We start from the raw sequence: 19,001 nt of genomic DNA, 5'->3' as shown, positions 1-19,001 counted from the left end.
GGACTGAGGTTGCAGTTTGTTCCCCCATAAATAGGTCTATTGCTGTATCTGTAGTGCTAGATCAGTAGCTGGCCTAAGCACTTAATGTTTACAGAATGTAAATAGAAGTAAATCAAAGCCTTGAATATAGATTAGTAAATGTTTTCAGAACATAGAGCTGGGTAAGGCTTGGAAAATTAGGGATTGTTAGAAACGGAATTACTCGAGCTGAGACTATAGCTCACTGGTAGAGTGCTTGCCTAACATGTGTGAGGCCCTGGGTTCAATTCTCAGCACCACATATAAATAAGTAAAATAAAAAATAAATAAATAAAAAAATAAGTAAAATAAAGGTCCATTGACAACTGAAAAAGAGAAATGGATTTACTCAAATGCATTTGATTAATATTGAGGAATATTAAAGGCGAACACATAAATTTTAAGAGCTTCTTGTGTCTGTTTTTTTATTGATGAAAAACATTCAGTTTGGGTACCAAAAGGACTTGATTTAAAATTAAGCTCTAGCTAGGTGTGGTGGTATGCACTTAAAGTCCCAACTACTCAGGAGACTGAGGCAAGAGGATCTCTTGAGCTCAGTTCATGGCCAGCTTCGGCAACATAGGGAGGCATGTCTTAAAAAAAAAAAAAAAAAAAAAAAAAAAAAAAAAAAAGAATCAGCCCTACTGTTTACTTGCTATGTAAACATGGAGCAATACTTATCCTACTTTTATTTGAATTCTTTCACTTATGCAATGTGAATAATTATGCATATCTGGCAGGGTTTTGTAGGATTATAGGAGGTAGGGTAGCATATATAAGCCATTTTTGTATAATACCTGATACATCGTAGGAACATAAAATATGTCAGAAGTATTTGTAGTCATTCCTCTTTTCCTTTACAGTTACTAGTCTTAGGAACTAAATCTGACTGCTGTATTGGTAAATACTGACAGAGGGAAGATCTTAGAATGATATTTGCTTGCCCTCCCCCAGAGTTACATTTTTATATTAGTATTTGGTTTTGAGGATATGAAAAGAATATAATAGGATAAAGATAATTCAAGTGCAGATTTTAGTGTGAGCACATAGTCTTTTCATGTATTGGAGAGGTTAGCCTAAGGTATATGGTTCGACAGACTTTAGGTGCCTAATGGGATGAATCATAAATGTCAGCAGAAGTATAGGTAATACAGAGTAGTCTTAGGACTTGTATTGTAAAATTTGAACCATGTTCCCATGAAAAAACATCTAGAAATGAACTGTAATTGAGAAAGGAATTAAGGTAAATGTCTTCAGAACATGGTCAGGTTGTTGGAGTGGTGGGTAGAAGGGCAATTGATACTTCTGTAACAATTCCAAAGCTGTTTCCAGTGGATATTGTAGCAGTTATCCTCATGCCATTCTAACTCTTGCATGGTCTCTGATCTCTGCCTTAATTTTTTTATTTTTTATTTTTGCTGTGCTGGCGATTGAACCCAGGGCCTTGTGCTTGCAAGGCAAGCACTCTACCAACTATATCCCCAGCCCTCTGCCTTATTCTTGATCCATTTCTTCCATGCCTGAAGTTTCTTGAGTCTTGGAACCTGAATTATTCCTCCTTCTCTAATGTGTTTGGGATTCTATAATGTTCTGATGTTGTGGAGGGACAGATTGAAATGTTATGCTTTGCCAGTAAGTCATACCCTCTAACAAACTGCTGCAGCTGTGTTTTGTGTAAATATGATGTTTTAGATCATGAAAAATGTAACTGTTTTACTTAATTATATGTTATAACTTCTATACAAAATATACTAAAAAGGATTTCTTTTCTTTTTTTCTTTTTTTTATTGTAGTATTGGGAATTGAATCCATGAACTAGCACATACTAGGCAGGTGCTCTACAATACTTAGCTATATCCTTAGCCTTTTTTAAAATTTTACTTTGAGACAAGGTCCTTAAACTCCAGTCTCAGCCTTCAGAGTACCTGGGAATAAGGTGTGCACTACCACACTCAGAAAAAAAAAAAAAAAGATTCTTGGACTGAGGGTATAGCTCATGAGGTCCTAGGTCCAAACCCCAGCTTCACAAAATGAAATTAAACAAAACAAGATGCTCTCTTGCATTATAGCTGAATTTGGTCTGACTTTTCTGAAAATGTATCTAAACTTTTGGGGTTGGAGAATAGCTTATTGGAATCATTTTTGTGATTTCTATGTTGTTCCATTTTTATTTTGTGACCAGATATGAAAAGGTGTTGGAAATTTATGTCTTTTATCAAGGCTCTTCTTTATATGTTAGGAGAACCATTTTTTAGGAGGCCTCTCCTTTTGTGTCCACATAAGTTCTTGTTATAACACTCTAATAGCATGAGACACAATGAGCAAAGCAAGTCATGTGGTCACACCTGACTCCTAGAAAAGTAGAAAATTGCCTTATTTTTTGTCTCCATAAACAGAGCTGGTGACCTACACTAATGATTCCATGGTTCTTGTGTTCACCACATGTTCAGGTCTCTCTTCCTACCATGGGCAAAATCACTCACTCTCCCCGAAGAACATTTGCTGAAATTGCCCCATTCAGTCGTAACATCAGGTCCAAAACTCAGTATCTCTGGGTGGTGTACAAGAGTGCCCTCATTAGGTTCAGATGTGGCACCTGTTGCTCTGAACACTTCAGAACTAAACAGGTAAGGTATATATATCCTGCCCATCCCCTCACTCCATGGTAGAACTGGGAAGGATAATTTCCCAAAACAATTCCATTCAAAAAATGGAAGAATCTGAGATATATATCAGTCATGGGTCATAGCAGTTTGGGTGACCCCTATGTTGGGTTGGAGAACGTTCCTTAATCATGTCCACATTCTTTTTGGGAGAATTTCTCTGTGCATTCTTCTCCATGACTTCTGGCTCCATCCTCCTGGAGTTTCTTCTTTTTCCAGCAACTTCTTGTTACATTAGAGAATAAGCCCTCCTTGGAAACTGTTTTCTATTTGACTGCAGTCAGCTTCAGGTGTCACAATAGCCAGAAGTATGATTTTTGCTTGATATAGTTCTGAGATTTCCTGTATTTCTCTCTCTCTCTCTCTCTCTCTTTTTTTACCCTTCACCTCTGTACATGTTTCCTTGGCTCTATCAGGCTTTCAGTTGGAGACTGCCCCTTTAGTCTTTTTTTTTTTTTTTTTTTTTTTTTTGTACCAGGTTAGTCTAAGCACAAGAATCTATTGAGTGTCAAGATAGTCTGTTGTGAGATTTTAATATCAGGTGTGATGGCTTTGATTTGATCCTTACCTGAGGTTGAGTTTTAATCAGCTCTTGTTACTTCAGAGGCCTTCTCAGTTTTATATTTAAGTGTTTGGAGCTGAGAAGTGATTGCTTTTTCCAATCTAAAAAGTCTTTGGATTTTTTAAAAAATGTGTATTATAATTATATCTAACAGTGGGATGCATTTTCATATAATTGTACATGCACACAATATAACAATATAATTTGGGCAGTTTTATTCCCTGATAACTCCCCTTTCCCTCCACTCCTCTCCTTGATCCCCTTCCTCTACTCTATTGGTATCCTTCCTATATTCTGAGATTTTCCCCTCACCCTGCTTTTTTTTTTTTTTTTTTTCTTTTTTCTCTCATATGTATGAGAGAAAACATAATGACCCTTGACTTTCTGTGTTTGGCTTATTTTGCTTAGCATATGTTCTTAAGTTTCATCCATTTTCCTCCAAATGACATAATTGCTTTCTTTTTTATGATTGAATAAAACTGCATTGTGTATGTATACTTCTTTGTGGTTTGGATATAAGGTTTAATATGCAGAAATATTCAGAGGTGAGATGAGGAGATTGTGAGAATTGTAACTTCATTAGTTCATTCTAGTTTGAATGGACTGAATGGTGGTAACTGTAGACAGATGGGTCATGATTGGAAGGGTTCATTTTCCCTTTGGCCTCTTCCCTTCTCTCCAGCTGTTTCCTGGCTGCCCTGAGGTGAGCATCACCCCCACTCCCTGCCACCCCATGCCCTTTGGTCATGGGCCCAGAGCAATGGAGTCAAACATTTATGAACTGAGAACTCTGAAACCATGAACTACCAATACTTTTCCTCATCTAACTGTTTTGGTCACATATTTTGGTCACAGTAATTTTATCCATTCATCTGTTGAGGGACACCTTGACTGATGATTTGTGACTGGCTATTATAAATTATATTGCTATAAACATGGGTATGAATGTATCACTATAATATTCTGCTTTTAATTCTTTAAGATAAATAGAGGAGTGGAATAGCTGGGTCATATGGTGGTTCCATTCCTAGCCTTTATGTCTTTGATTTTGAACTCTTTTCTTTCTTTACTGCTTTTGATTTAAGTGGTACTTTTCTGACTTTGTTTTCCTTGCATGAGTTTCTCTTTGTCTTAGTTACTTTTTTAACTTGACTCCTTGTTGGTTCATTTTTGCCTTTTGTGTTTTCATCTAATCTTGTTTTTTACCAGTTTCATGGAGGCTGTGCCTCCTTGTCCTCTAAAGTGGGTGCCAAACTATTTTTAGACCTTTCTTTGTCTCTGGCACTATATCCAGCAAGCCCTTTCTTTGTGGATTTCAGAGGCAGTTCCTTTTTCCTTTACTGGAATATTTTATTTTTTTCACATGGCTGGTATTTTTCCTCTTTGTTTTTTGTTCCTTTTAAAAGTGAAATCTGGGACTGGGGTTGTGACTCAGTGGTAGAGCACTCACCTCTCACATGTGAAGCACTGGGTTCGATCCTCAGCACCACATAAAAATAAATAAGATAAAGGTATTGTGTCTCTCTACAACTAAAATAAATAAATATATGTGTGTGTGTGTGTGTGTGTGTGTGTGTGTGTATGTATATATATGTGTATATATATGTATATATATACACATATATATATACATAAAGTGAAATCTGACAGCCATATTGTCTGTCAACAAACATGTTCCTTTTACCCACTTATATTGAAGTTAATACCTTATGGATCTACCACTCAGTTCAGGGAACCTACATAATCCCAATTAAATTCTCAGCTTTTAGAAGACTTTCACTCAGGTTATATCTTACCTACTCTTGATTTTCTTATATGGGTGGAATATATAAAAACTAAAATGTGAAGTGCTTATTGCCACCAGGATTCTTCCTTTCTTTGCCTTCTCTTATGTTTTTCTCCCTATAAGGGACTATACTTAGCATGTAACTTGTTGCAACCACCCTTCAACTTTCATCCCACTTGTTTTCTAGAAGTTTTACCCTCCTTGAATGTGCAAAGATGTGCATTCCAAAGATGGGAGTAGGAGGAGGATGTGAGTGTGTGTGTGTGTGTGTGTGTGTGTGTGTGTGTTTGTCAGGGGCAGTGATTTCACCAATATAAAGATCCGGGAATTCAATGTCAGCTGCAGTTTTATAATTTGTACACTCTTTGAGTTTGAATCAGGTAACCAACAGTAGAGGTTGTTTGAAGTACCTTCCTTTCTTTTTATGAGTGGCCTTAGTTTTATGGGACTTTAGTTAGTTACAGGATGAACACACTAGTGTTTTATGGCTAGTGAAATCCTTCCAGATTCTGGCATTATCTGTTTTAGTTTTACATGAAGCAATGTCTTAGATATTCTGAATCTTCAGAAATCAAAAGAGGTTATATTGTAGATTTAAAGGTGCACATTATTCTAGACTGAAGTTCATGTCCCTTAATTTCTAGTTTTGACTTCTGATACCTAGAGAAGATTGATGGTTCTAAGTCTGGCAATATGATTCCTAAGAGTAGTTACTGAGATATTTACAGTTTTATATTGTGAGTAGTTACTGTGAGTTTTACAGTTTTATCTGGGTTTAATGTTATATAGCATTTCTGTTTCAGATAGCAGCAGCGGCAGCAGCAATGTTTCACTTCTTCAGGAAGTCTCCAGAATCTAAAAAGCCCTCAGTTCCAGAGACAGAAGCAGATGGATTCGTCCTCTTAGGTGAGTCTTTTTAAGAAATGAAATCATAATTAGATGAATTGTTTTTCCCTTAAAAATTACTTGATAAATATGATTAGTTTTTAGAATATTTCTTACTAATTTCAGAATGAATTTATGTATATGTTTTAAAAAGCAAAGTCTGTAAAAATAGAGTTCAGCAACAGTGTTATCAAATTAGATTCTTTTTACATATTGGTTTGGCTGTGTACATCTTATTAAATTTATAAATTAGCGTGGTAGTAAACCCTGTAATCCAAGTTACATGAGGCTGAGGCCAGTCTCAGCAACTTAGTGAAGTCCCCTCCCTGGGATGTTCCTCAGGGTAGTATATCTTTCTAGATATCCTACCTCTTACTTCCTGTCAGACTGAAGTGACCCAGTCAGTCTGGAGTCTGCTACTTCACATTCAATAGCAGTAGGGTTGGTTGGGTTTCTTCCTCATCAGCCCTTCTCTATAGGATTTAGTTTTTTGCAGAAAGGACGTATGGGTTTTAGCTCTCTGACTTTTTTCCATTTATTGATCTTCATCTCTGGGAAATCAGAATAGAGGTTTTCTCATGGATAAGCTTTACCATAGAATTTCCAACTTTCACAGCCAAGTTTTGAAGGCCTTTGTGTTTTTCTGAGACTGTCGCATAAGACATGGGGCAAGGCAGTGATTAGGGTGGTCAGAGTTGTACCAGGATGGGTCTTTTTAGTGACCATCTTTCTGACTGGGATAAGATCTGGTCCCTTGGATCTGACTGCTTATCTGACCCTTCTTTCTTACTGAGTTGTGAATATGTGCCTCGGTTTCCAAGTTAGAACTGGTTCTGTCAACCCCATTTAGTACTGTCCTTAAAAGATGCTCATTGCTTTCCTGTCACTTTCTGAATTAGTCTAACAGAAAATCTCCAGATATACCTCAGGTCTCCTGGGAAGTATCTACTTCACAATAAATTCATCATAAATTCTTTTCTCAGAAATTTGTTCCAACAAAGCCTGTTTTCCAAACTCTGTTCTGTATTTCTTGTTCTAACATCTCCGTAGTGTTAAGACATATGCAGTGAACTTTGCTCTTTTTGTCGTTACATGATTAGAAATTGACCATTATTCTTTTTGTTACCTTGTATTTATTTAAAGAATATGAGTGGGGTGCACTAGCATTTTTGAGAATACATACAATTTCAAATGCTAGACCTCAAAAACTTTGTGTACTCTTATTTACATTTATTTCTGTTTCCTGCCACTTGAGACTGTTTCAGAGACAAGTTTGATCACAAGTGAAACGGCCGTTGGTGTTACTTTTTATCAGAATTACTCTAGTTCTGCTGATGATTGTCTCTGTTCAGCCCTTTCTCCCTCCAGGTGTACATTCTTCACCATTTTCCATGAAAAATGGGTATGCACCTATTATTCTTGGGCTTACTCTCCTGAAGTTTTTATGATACCAGTCAGCATCATCTCTGAGTGATCTCTTCTGTCTTCTTTCTCTTTTCATCTCCCTTATTCCTCAGGAGTATCTCAGAGGCTGTACAGGGAAGTGCAGATAAGAGAGCTGACTCTAGAGTCAGACTACTTCAATTGACATCTGTTTCTGCCACTCATTAGAATTTCCACGTTGGGCAAATTATTTAACCCCTCCAGGTGTCACTTAGCTTATCTAGGAAAGGTATTGGGAGATTGAATGAGTTAGTGTGTATAACATACTTAAAACAAGCTTGTGAATGAGGTGGTACTATTTCTACATACAGATGAGGACTTAACTTTTCCAGGTTTCTCTCTCTAGTATGTAGTAGATCTGGAATTCACGCAGGCAGTCTGATTTCAGAGCCTGTCCTTCTAAACACTGGACTGTCCATGCTGGTAGTTTTATTGTTGTTGTTTGATGTTATATTGCCATGTATTTTAAATATTTAAACTTAAAAAAATAACTGATACAGAAAAACAGGAGTAAGAAGTTCTGGTGTGCATTTCCACAGTAAGATGAGTATAGATAATGATAATGTGTTGTATAGTTCAAAAAGTTGGAAGGAAGAATTTTGAATCTTTTCACCATATTATTAGTTTTAATTCTAAAACTCTTCTACCCTTTTTCTTTTTTTTTTTTTTTTTTTTTGAGACAGGATCTTGATAAATTGTTGAGACTGGCTTTTTACTTGAGAGCCTCTTGCCTTAGCTTCCTGAGTTACTGGAATTACAGGCATGCACCACCACACCCAGCTTTTTAAGTACTCTTTTTTTAAGTTCTATTTTTTGGGGGGGTGGATACTGGGGATTGAACTAGGGTGCATGATCATTGAGCTACTTCCCCAGCCTATTTTGTATTTTACTTAGAGACAGGGTCTCATTGAGTTGCTTAGCATGCCTCGCTTTTTTTTTTTTAATTTTGCTGAGGCTGACTTTGAACTCGTGATCCTCCTGCTTAAGTACTCTTTAAAACAAAAACAACAACCACAAAAAATTGTATTCTCTACTACTTAAAAAAGAAAGTAGTATTTTTTTTTTTTGTATTTTTAATAAAAGAACATTGCTGTTGTATTACTATTCATAAAGTTTGGCTCTTATTTTGGCTACCTCATTATTTTTATTAATACTTTAAGTAATTTAAGAATATCGCAGAAAACAGTAATACCTTGAAATTGAGCAAAGATGATATTCATTGTTTAATTAATAAACAACAAATATTTCAACAGTTAAGGATTTAACTGAATTTACTGGTAAAATTCCTGACATTATTAAGAATCTAATTAATTATCTTTAAAAATAGTATGGTAAGCTGGACATGGTGACACATACCTGTAATCCTAGTAGCTGGGGAGGCTCAGGCAGGAAGATCACAGGTTCGAAACCAGCTTCAAAAACTTAGCTGTAAGCAACCTAAATAAAAAAATAAAAAGGTCTGGTGATGCGACTGAGTGGTTAAGCACCCTTGGGTTCAGTCCCTGGTACTTAAAAAAAAAATTGTATGGTAAACTCTGTTTAGGATAGGATGTCATATTGCTGAAAATATTTTGCAAAATGTCAAGTTGGTTAAATGGCACACATGAAATACTTCTGATACTTTTATTATTAACATAGCACCATACATGCACACATGTTTTGATTAGCATATAGCCACCTAAATATTTTCTTATTAAGCATCATGTACAATAGGTATATATTAGGAAAAAAATATTTAGTTTTGTGTGTTTTTTGACTTTTATGTGATACAACTAAGTAAAGACTTAGAAACAATTATAGCAACAGCTTCTTATCAATATGGACTCAACAGAATTTGTTAGATTATGTCCTTATGTGACCTTTATAACCTGCTTCTGAAAAAGATAGTCAATTATGTTGTTAAAGCTATAAAATAACTAATTTTTTTTCCCATTTGAGAATACCTTTTCTTTAGGCTAATGTTCTGATTAATGCTAATAGGTTTTAGATCACAATTATTAGATGGCATTGCTGAGTTGATAAAATCAATTCATGGTGACTTTAAATGGAGGATCTAGGCAGAGCATAGGCACTTTTAATGATAATAGGAATATCTGGGCTGTTCCTACACAATTAGCTCGCATTTGAATGGAAAGCCTTTCTCCCTATTAAGATTTCCAAAGCTTTTAACCTTTGTAAAATGTCCAGAGTGCTGAAAAAGAATGGGATGGGAGAAACCTAGTAGAAAAACATCCTTTCCCTTGTAACTAGTTTGTATTCGCATAAGAAGGTAATAGCTGTTAGTTCATTCAGTAATGAAGTTGAAGTAATCCTCCAGGGTGCTCATTTTACACAAAAACAAATTGCAGTTTTCATTTGCATCACTGGGTGGCGATTTTTCATAGTTTTATGCTACTGTTTAAAAACCCAGCATGTATGGCACTATTTGTAATTACCAGGGTTTTCTTCTGTTATGACATTTTTAATTGTACTTTTAACACATTATCTTTAAGTTGATTACAAATTTACTAGTGTAGTGTGCAACCTCATAGTTATTTTAAATTAGGAAAGGGTATTGCCTGGATGTTGGCATATAATTCCTTCCAAAACCAAGACAAAGGCATGAATTAGCTTATTATGATATAGCAAAAATAAGTAAAAATAACAGCAAAATCATAGGATGTAAAAATGAAAGGAATAATTTAGGTTATTGTTGTTACATTCATCAACATTGTTGACCAAATATTGAACGTAACTTTGGAGCAGGCAGAATGAAATTGGGTAAGCACTATTACAGAGATTAAAGAAGTTGGGTTATAGTATTCTGTTTTTCAGAATATGCAGGTGCTTCTTAAAGTAGGGCATAAGAACTTCTGTTTCCACTAAGCTAATTACTTTGTAAAATCATTAGATTTAAAACCAGTTTGGTAATTTACAGCAAAAATTTTTATCTTTTATAAGTATTGATATTGAAATATGTAATTTAGTCTTTCTGTTTTCTACTTTAGATGACAAATCAGATTTCAGAAAGCAGTGGGTTATTTTTAAGATTCTTTCCTATTACACATTTTTCATCCTGGAAAACAAACCATGTATGCATACTTCAGTTAGACTATCCACTTTTTATTTGGAACTTTTAATCTCTTCATCTCTGTTTTGTTTCCTTTATTTATAAATGGAAACTTAGCTGTGTACATTGAAAATCTACATTCCAGGGAATGAAGTACAGTAAGGAACTTTAATTCTGTACAGGACTGAAGGCTTTAATTAGAACAACGATGAAAAAAATTAAATAGGTTTTCAGCATTTCCTTGGTATTTTTACTCCATGTTCTTACAGAAGAAATATACCAAATCTTAAAAAAAAAAAAAAAAAAAACTAGAATGTTTATGGATTAAAAAAATAATTTATCTTATGGCTATCTCCTTGCCCATGTACTGTTATCCAGAAAAACTCATGTGCATTTAACTTATGTAGTGATCTTTGTGTTTTTACTCTTGACCTTTAAATTCTAAAGCAAGTGTGCCAGGATTTTTCAATTGACTTCATTATGCAGTAAAATTGCTTATTTTCCCATTAAGAAATTTGGAGTTGTGTGTCTAACGGATAGAATTAACAGAACTCTTACATTCGTTTTACATAATTCTGGTCTACCTGATAATCCAGCAGTGTTTTGTTTTCTGAGAGGTTAGCAAGTCTGCTCCCATGTAGGGTGTACTCCCCTCCTTTATTTCCTTGAATGAACAGAGTGAGAGGGAATTGCAATTGCAATTGCACCAGGCAAGGGAGAGATGCCAACTATGCTGAGGGACAGAACTGAGCCCTCATTTTTTGTTGACTCAGATGTAAATTAGGCCTCTGTCTCCCTAAGTCTGTGGTTCTAACCTGATATGCATTAGGGGACACTTTGAAAATATGCTGGTGCTGCGACCTTTCCCTAGGTTCTGATTAGATGGTCTGGGATTTAGCTGAGAAGTTGGTGGTTTTTTTGTTTCTTGTTTTTTCCCCCAGAGTTCCCCAGATGGTTCTAGAGTATATGCAGGGCTGAGGAGTACCGTGTAGTTCACTCCCTATAATTTAGTAATTGTATACTGTCAAATAATATGTTAAGACACTTTGCAAAAGACCTCATAAAATACCAAGATACAATCTCTCTTCCACTTTAGTTAAGCCATAAACAGATAAACAAAAAGCAAATAAGACTGCACAATTTTTGGGTAGACATACTTCCTCCAGTACATTAAAGCAGAAAACTTAACAATTCTAAGAAATGAAATTTGTTTCTACATGTAATTAATTTGGAAACAGGTTTGTTTGTTTTAAGTCAGTGGACCAGTTGTGAAACATCTTGTTAGATTATTATATAAATGTGAATTCCAAGTGACCTGTGACTTTTTTGTCTTTAGCCATAGCATATCTAGATTGACTTTAGGTGAAATTAGATTAACAACTATAAACTTTTCAAAGCAACATCTAAGTTACCCTTTTTATTGGACTAAAGCCTTTAGGCAGTCATATTTTTAGTTATAACTATTGAGTGGGGAGTTGACTGGTTTACTGTGGTGCTACTTTATTGCACTTAGTACAGTTTCAGTAAGGAAAATTTTATGTGTATGCACCATATTATGTAAATGGAGTTTCCTTTGGTAGATCCTTATACATTTTCCTAATGGTATAACTTCCACATTAGAGACTATTTAACTGGAAAAAATGTGAAAAATAGCTTTTATAGTTTTACTTAAAGTTTATATTTATTTCATTCTGTTGAGGAAATAAGTGTGAAGATGAGAATCTAAGTAGAATGTACAAGTATGAACCTTGTATTAAAGTAATTAAGATAGTGTTGGAAGACTTCAATGTCTTTTTGGTAATTTTTTTTTAAATGGTACTAGGGATTGAAGCCAGAGCCGCACACTTGCTAGGCAAGCACTGTATCACTGAGTGATATCCTCAGACCTTTTTATTTTATTTTGAGAAAGGTTCTGTGTTATGTTGCTGAAGCTGGCCTCAAATTTGCTATCCTCCTGCCTCAGCCTCCCAAGTAGCTAGGATTACAGGTAAGTGCCACCTAGCCCTGCTTTCTTTTTCTAATCTTGATAACACAGTTGACCTTTGTTGTCATCCAGATTCAATCACCTGTAGATCAAAAATATTAAGGAAAAAAATTTTGTCTGTACTGAACATGTACAGTTTTTTTCTTGCATTACTTCCTAAACAGTATGGTATAACAACCATTTATGTGTCATTTACATTGTATTAGGTATTTTAAGTAAGGTAGAGATGATTTAAAGTATATGAAAGGAATTATGTAGGCTGCATGCATATAGTACACTATTTTATATAAGGACTTGAACATCTGAGAATACCTCATGGGAGTCCTGGAACTAACTGCCTGTGGATACCAAGGAACAAATATAGTTATTATTCTTTTATATTAACTGATTGTCATTATTCAGCATCTTGTTTTCCCATTGTATTAAACCAGAGCAAATTAGGAAGAGTTATTATTTACAAATTGATCTTTACAAATGTGATTTTTTTTTTCAAAAAATGTGTCTTATTCCTTCATTGTATCACAAGAGAATTATGCTGTTATCTTGGGAGAGTGTTATGTAATAAAACAAGGCATAAAAAATGATAAATTAATGTGATAGCAGTTTTTTCTTATTGTAGTAGTCATTAAGTGCACATCTCTGTCCTGAAGGCTCTGCTGCTTAGTAAGGATGTTGCAGATTTGTGGGCCAACCTGTACCTAGTGAAACAGAATTTTTGGAGATAAAGCCATAGAAGCAGCATTTTAAACAAGCAGTTTTAAAATATTTATACATGTTGACATTTGAGAATTTTTGGAAAAATTATTTTATAAGACTTGGTGGACAGCAAAACCTTCCCAGGTGGTGGGATAGGCTATGTAAGTTACACAGTTTTACAGGAATCTGATCCATACTCAGAGCCAGTAAAAAAAAAAAAAAGTTGTTGGCTTATTGTAGAGAGTGTTATCAGGGCCATTGATGATAAACCAGACTAGAAAGGTGGTTGTGATGGGTATTATGTGACATTCTGAAATGTCAGAATTTTATCCCCTTTTCAATAAAGAACTATCAGACCATTTTATTATTTTCAAAAAAAGGTATTGGTGCATTATAATTATACCAATAGTGGGATTCATTGTGGTATATTCATACCTGTACATTATAGAATTTGGGCAATTTTCATTTTCCTCTACCTCTTTTTTCCCCATTTCCCTCCTTCTTTTCTTCCCCTGACCACCTTACTGTTCTTTACTGGTCTCTCTGGTCTCCCTTCTATTTTTATGAGATCCCCACGTTTTCTTCCTTTCCTTTTCTCTCTCTAACTTCCACATAGGAGAGCAAACATGCAATCCTTGACTATGAGTTTGGCTTTTATCACTTAACATGATGTTCTATAGTTAAATCCATTTTCCTGCAAATTACATAATTTTGTTGTTCTTCATGAATGAATAAACTGTGTATATACCACATTTTCTTTATCCATTCATCTGTTGAGAGACACCTAGGCTGGTTCCATAACTTTGCTATTGTGAATTGTGCCACTGTAAACGTGAATATGTATCACTATAGTATCCTGACTTTAGTTCTGTATAATAACCAAGGAGTGATACAACTGGGTCATATGGTAGTTCCCATTGCTAGTATTTTGAGAAACCTCCATGCTGATTTTCATAATGAAATATACTAACTTACAATACCATGAACTGTGTATAAGTGTTCATTTTTCCCCACACCCTTGCCAGCACTTATTATTTGTATTTTTCATGATTGTCTTTGTAATTTCAGGGAGATGAAATCTCAGGGTAGTTTTGATTTGTATTTCCCTCATTACCAAAGATAATTGTTGGGCATTTGTATGTGTTCTTTTGAGAAATGTTATCAGACTATTTTAAAAGAGTAAACTAGTGATTTTGGTTTTTAGAATTATAGATATATCAACAGTTTTTAAAAATGAGAATTTTTTTATAGTTTCATCAACATTGAGAATTATAATAAAAAATTAAGCACAGCATTATGTCTTGAATACATTACTGGAAAAGTTTGCAGGTATACTTGAACCAAGCTGATGCAATAAACAAGAGAAACACCAACAAACTACTTAACTATATGGGACCATCGGGCTATAAGTCATGTTATCAACTCCTTAGAGTTTATCTTTATTCCACTTACTTTAGCTGTAACATGATGTGAGACAAACTACTAGGTGTTTCTCAATGCTTATTTCCCTTTCTTAATAATAGTATTCTTTATCTTGTTGTGTGACCATTTGACATTTAGATAAGGGATTGTGATGAAGTTCCTGGCTAGTGGGATGTAAGGAGGAATTTTGTGTTTCAGGTTCTAGGACCTCTTTTATTCATTTTATTTTTATTTTTATTTTTGTACCAGGCATTGAACCCAGGGACTCTTAACCACTGAACCAGATCCCCAGCCCTTTTATTTGTTCTTTTTAGATGTACATGACAGTAGAATGTATTTTGACATCTTGTACATACATGCAGTATAACTTACTCTAATGAGGATCCTGTTCTTGTAGTTGTATATAATGTAGAATCCCTTTAAAATTTTTTTTTGTTTCTTTTTAGTTATACATGACAATAGAATATATTTTGACATATCATACATACATGGAGTATAACTTCCCATTTTTGTGGTTGTAGATATTGTGGAGTTACACTGGCCCTAATTCATATAAGAACATAGAAAAGTTATGTCTGATTCATTCCACTGTCTTTTTTTAATTCCTATCCCCTTTCCCTTCCCTTTATTCCCCTTTGTCTAATCCAGTGTAGGACCCCTTTTAAAAACACAGTTGGAAGACATAACAGTTGTAAATATTTATGCCGCAAACAATGGAGCATCTCCATACATCAAACAAACCCTTTTCAACTTCAAGAATCAAATAGACCACAACACAATGATACTGGGTGACTTTAACACATCTCTCTCACCACTGGATAGATCCTTCAAACAAAAACTAAATAAACTATAGAACTAAAAAATACAATTAATAATTTAGACTTAACAGACACATATAGAATATTTCATTCATCAATGACTGAATACACTTTCTTTTCAGCAGCATGTGGACTCTTCTCTAAAATAGACCATATCTTAGATCACAAAACATCTCTTAGCAAATACAAAAAAATAGAGATAATACCTTGCATCCTATCAGATCATAATGGAATAAAATTAGAAATAAACAATAAAACAAAAATAGAAGCTACTCTAACACCTGGAACCTAATAATATGGTATCAAATGACCAATGGATAGCAAAAGAAATCAGGGATGAAATAAAAAAAATACCTAAAGGGAAATGAGAATAGTGATACAATATGTTAAAATTTCTAGACACTCTGAAGGCATTGCTAAGAGGAAAGTTCATTGCATTGAGTTCATTCCATAAAAGAATAGAAAGTTAACAAATAAATAACCTAACATTACATCTCAAAGACCTAGAAATCAAATCAACACCAAAAGCAGTAGAAGACAGGAAATAATTAAAATCAGAGCTGAAATCAATGAAATTGAAACAAAAGGAACAATCCAAAAAATTGATAAAACAAAAAGTTGATTTTTTGAAAAAAATAAATTAAATCGATAAACCCTTAGCCAAGCTAACAATTAGAACAAGAGAGAGAGAACTCATATTACTAAAATTCGTGATGAAAAAGGAAATATCACAATGGAAACTAATGAAATACAAAATCAAATCTATTTTTAAAATGTATACTCTAATAAAATAGAAAGTCTTGAAGACATCAACAAATTTCTAGAGATGTATGGCCTACCCAAATTGAATCAGGAGGCCGTACACAATTTAAACAGATCAATTTCAAGCAATGAAATTAAGACACCACCAAAAGCCTACCAACCAAGAAAAGCCCAGGACCAGACAGATTCTCAGTGGAGTTCTATTGGATCTTCAAAGAAGAACTTGTACCAATCCTTCTCAAATTATTCCATGAAATAGAAAAGGAGGGAACCCCTCCAAACTCATTCTACGAAGCTAATATCACCCTGGTACCAAAACCAGAAAATGACACATCAAGGAAAGAAAATTTCAGACCAATATCCCTGATCAACATAGATGCAAAAATTTTTAATAAAATACTGGCAAATCATATACAGAGACATTAAAAAGATAGTGCACTATGATGAAGTGGGGTTCATTCCAGAGATGCAAGGTTGATTCAACATATGGAAATCAATTACATCAACATACTTGGAAACAAGTATCACATGCTTATCTCAGTAAATGTAGAAAAAGCATTTGAGAAAATACAGCATCCATTCATGATCAAAACACTAGAAACACTAGGGATGGTAGGAACATACTCCCACATTGTGGAAGCTGTGTGTATTAAACCCAAAGCCAACAACACTCTAAAAGAAAAAATTGAAAGCATTCCCTCTAAAAACTGGAACAAGACAGGGAATGCCCTCTTTCACCACTTATATTCAACATAGTCCTGAAAACTATAGCGAGAGCAGTAAGGAAAAGAAAGAAATTAAAGGAATACGAATAGGTAAAGAAGATTTCAAACTATCTCTATTTGCTGATGATATGATTCTGTATTTAGAAAACACAAAAATTCCACCAAAAAACTTCTAGAACTCATAAATGAATTCTGCAAAGTGGCAGGATATAAAATTAACACCCATAAATCAATTGCACTCCTCTGCATCAGTGATTAATCAGCTGAAAGAGAAATTAGAAAACTATCTTATTCACAATAGCCTCAAAAAAAAATATTTGGGAATCAGTCTAACAAAAGAGGTGAAAGACCTCTACAGTGAAAATTACAGAACACTAAAGAAGGAAATTGAAAAAGACATTAGAAGATGGAAAGATTTCCCATGCTCTTGAATAGGCAGAATTAATATTGTCAAAATGGCCATACTAACAAAAGTGTTATACAGATTTAATGTGATTTCTATTAAAATCCCAATGACATTCTTCATAGAACTAGAAAAAGCAGCTATGAAATTTATTTGGAAAAATAAGAGGCCCAGAATAGCCAAAGCAATCCTCAGTGAGAAAAGTGGTATTACAATACCAGATTTTAAATTATACTGCAGAGCTGTAGTAACAAAAATGGCATGATATTGGCACCAAAACAGACCTGAAGACCAGTGGTACAGAATAGAAGACACAGAGATAAACCTACATAGTTATCTCATACTAGACAAAGGCTCCATATAGTGGAGAAAAGATAGCTTCTTCAACAAATGTTGCTGGGAAAACTGGAAATCCATGTGTTGCAAAATGAAATTAGACTGTTATCTCTTACCCTGCACAAAACTCAACTCAAAGTGGACAAGGACCCAGGAATTAGACCAGAGACCCTGTGTCTAATAGAAGAAAAAGTAGGCCCAAATCTTTATCATGTCAGCTTCGAACCTGACTTCCTTGACAAGACTCCTAAAGCACAAGAAGTAAAATCAAGAATCAATAAATGGGATGGTATTAAACTAAAAAGCTTCTTCTCAGCAAAGGAAATCTTCAAGAATGTGAAGAGAGAGCCTACAGAATGGTAGAAAATCTTCGCAACCTGCACCTCAGATAGAGCATTAATCTCCAGAATATATAGAGGACTCAGAAAACTTAACACCAAAAAAACAAATAACCCAATCAATAAAGGGGCTAAGGAACTGAACAGACACTTAACAGAAGAAGAAATATGAATGGGTAACATATATGAAAAAAATGTTCAACATACTAGTTATTAGAGAAATGCAAATTAAAACTATACTGAGATTCCATTTCACTCCAGTCAGAATGGCAATTATCAAGAATACAACTAACAGTGTTGGTGAGGATGTGAGAAAAAAGGTACACTCACACATTGCTGGTGGGACTGCAAATTGATGTAACCATTCTGGAAAGCAGTGTGGAGATTCCTCAGAAAATTTTGAATGGAACCACCATTTGACCTGGTTTTCCCACTCCTTGGCCTATACGTAAAGGACTTAAAATCAGCATACTATAGTGACATGGCCCCATCAATGTTTATAGCAGCTCAATTCACAATAGCTAAACTATGGAACCAACCTAGGTGCCCTTCAACATATGAATGGATAAAGAAAATATGGTATATATACACAATGGAATATAACTCAGCCATAAAGAATAATGAAATTATGACATTTGCTGGTAAATGTTATAATATGTGACTATCATATTATGTGATATATGTTAATCCTCCAAAACCAAATCCAAATGTTCTCTCTTATATGAGGATAGTGACTCGCAATAGGCATTGGGGAGGCAGGAGTGGAGGAGGTTCACTGGATTTGATGGATCACATGGAGTGGGGGAGGGAAAGGGGATGGGAATGGGAAAGACAGTAGAATGAATCATACATAACTTTCCTATGTTCATAAATGAATACACAACTAGTGTAACTCCACATTTTGTACAACCACAGAAATGGAGAATTATACTCCATGTATGTGTAATGTCAAAATATGTCCTACTGTTATGTATAACTATAAAGAACAAATAAAAAATTAAAAACACACATACATACACACACATTTGAGGTATACCTTCCCCCATGCCTGTTACCTTCCCTCATCCTGGATTATGGATGCAAAGATTTGGCAGAGTTCTGACTGCTACTG

General features: G+C 34.6%; 1 protein-coding gene across 1 annotated transcript in view; it reads left to right on the top strand.

Moving 5' to 3' along the window:
* Umad1 (UBAP1-MVB12-associated (UMA) domain containing 1) overlaps positions 1 to 19,001 on the top strand; it is a 257,793-nt gene that overhangs the window by 41,075 nt on the left and 197,717 nt on the right. Inside the window, exon 2 of the mRNA XM_047560083.1 lies at positions 5,833 to 5,935. Coding sequence (XP_047416039.1) covers positions 5,854 to 5,935 — 82 coding nt within the window. The 5' untranslated portion in view covers positions 5,833 to 5,853. The remainder of the gene's footprint in view (positions 1 to 5,832; positions 5,936 to 19,001) is intronic.

The sequence above is a fragment of the Sciurus carolinensis genome, chromosome 8 (assembly GCF_902686445.1).
Source record: "Sciurus carolinensis chromosome 8, mSciCar1.2, whole genome shotgun sequence".
Classification (NCBI taxonomy): domain Eukaryota; kingdom Metazoa; phylum Chordata; class Mammalia; order Rodentia; family Sciuridae; genus Sciurus; species Sciurus carolinensis.
Note: the sequence above shows the minus strand (reverse complement) of the source record. Positions and strands in the feature narration are given on the sequence as shown.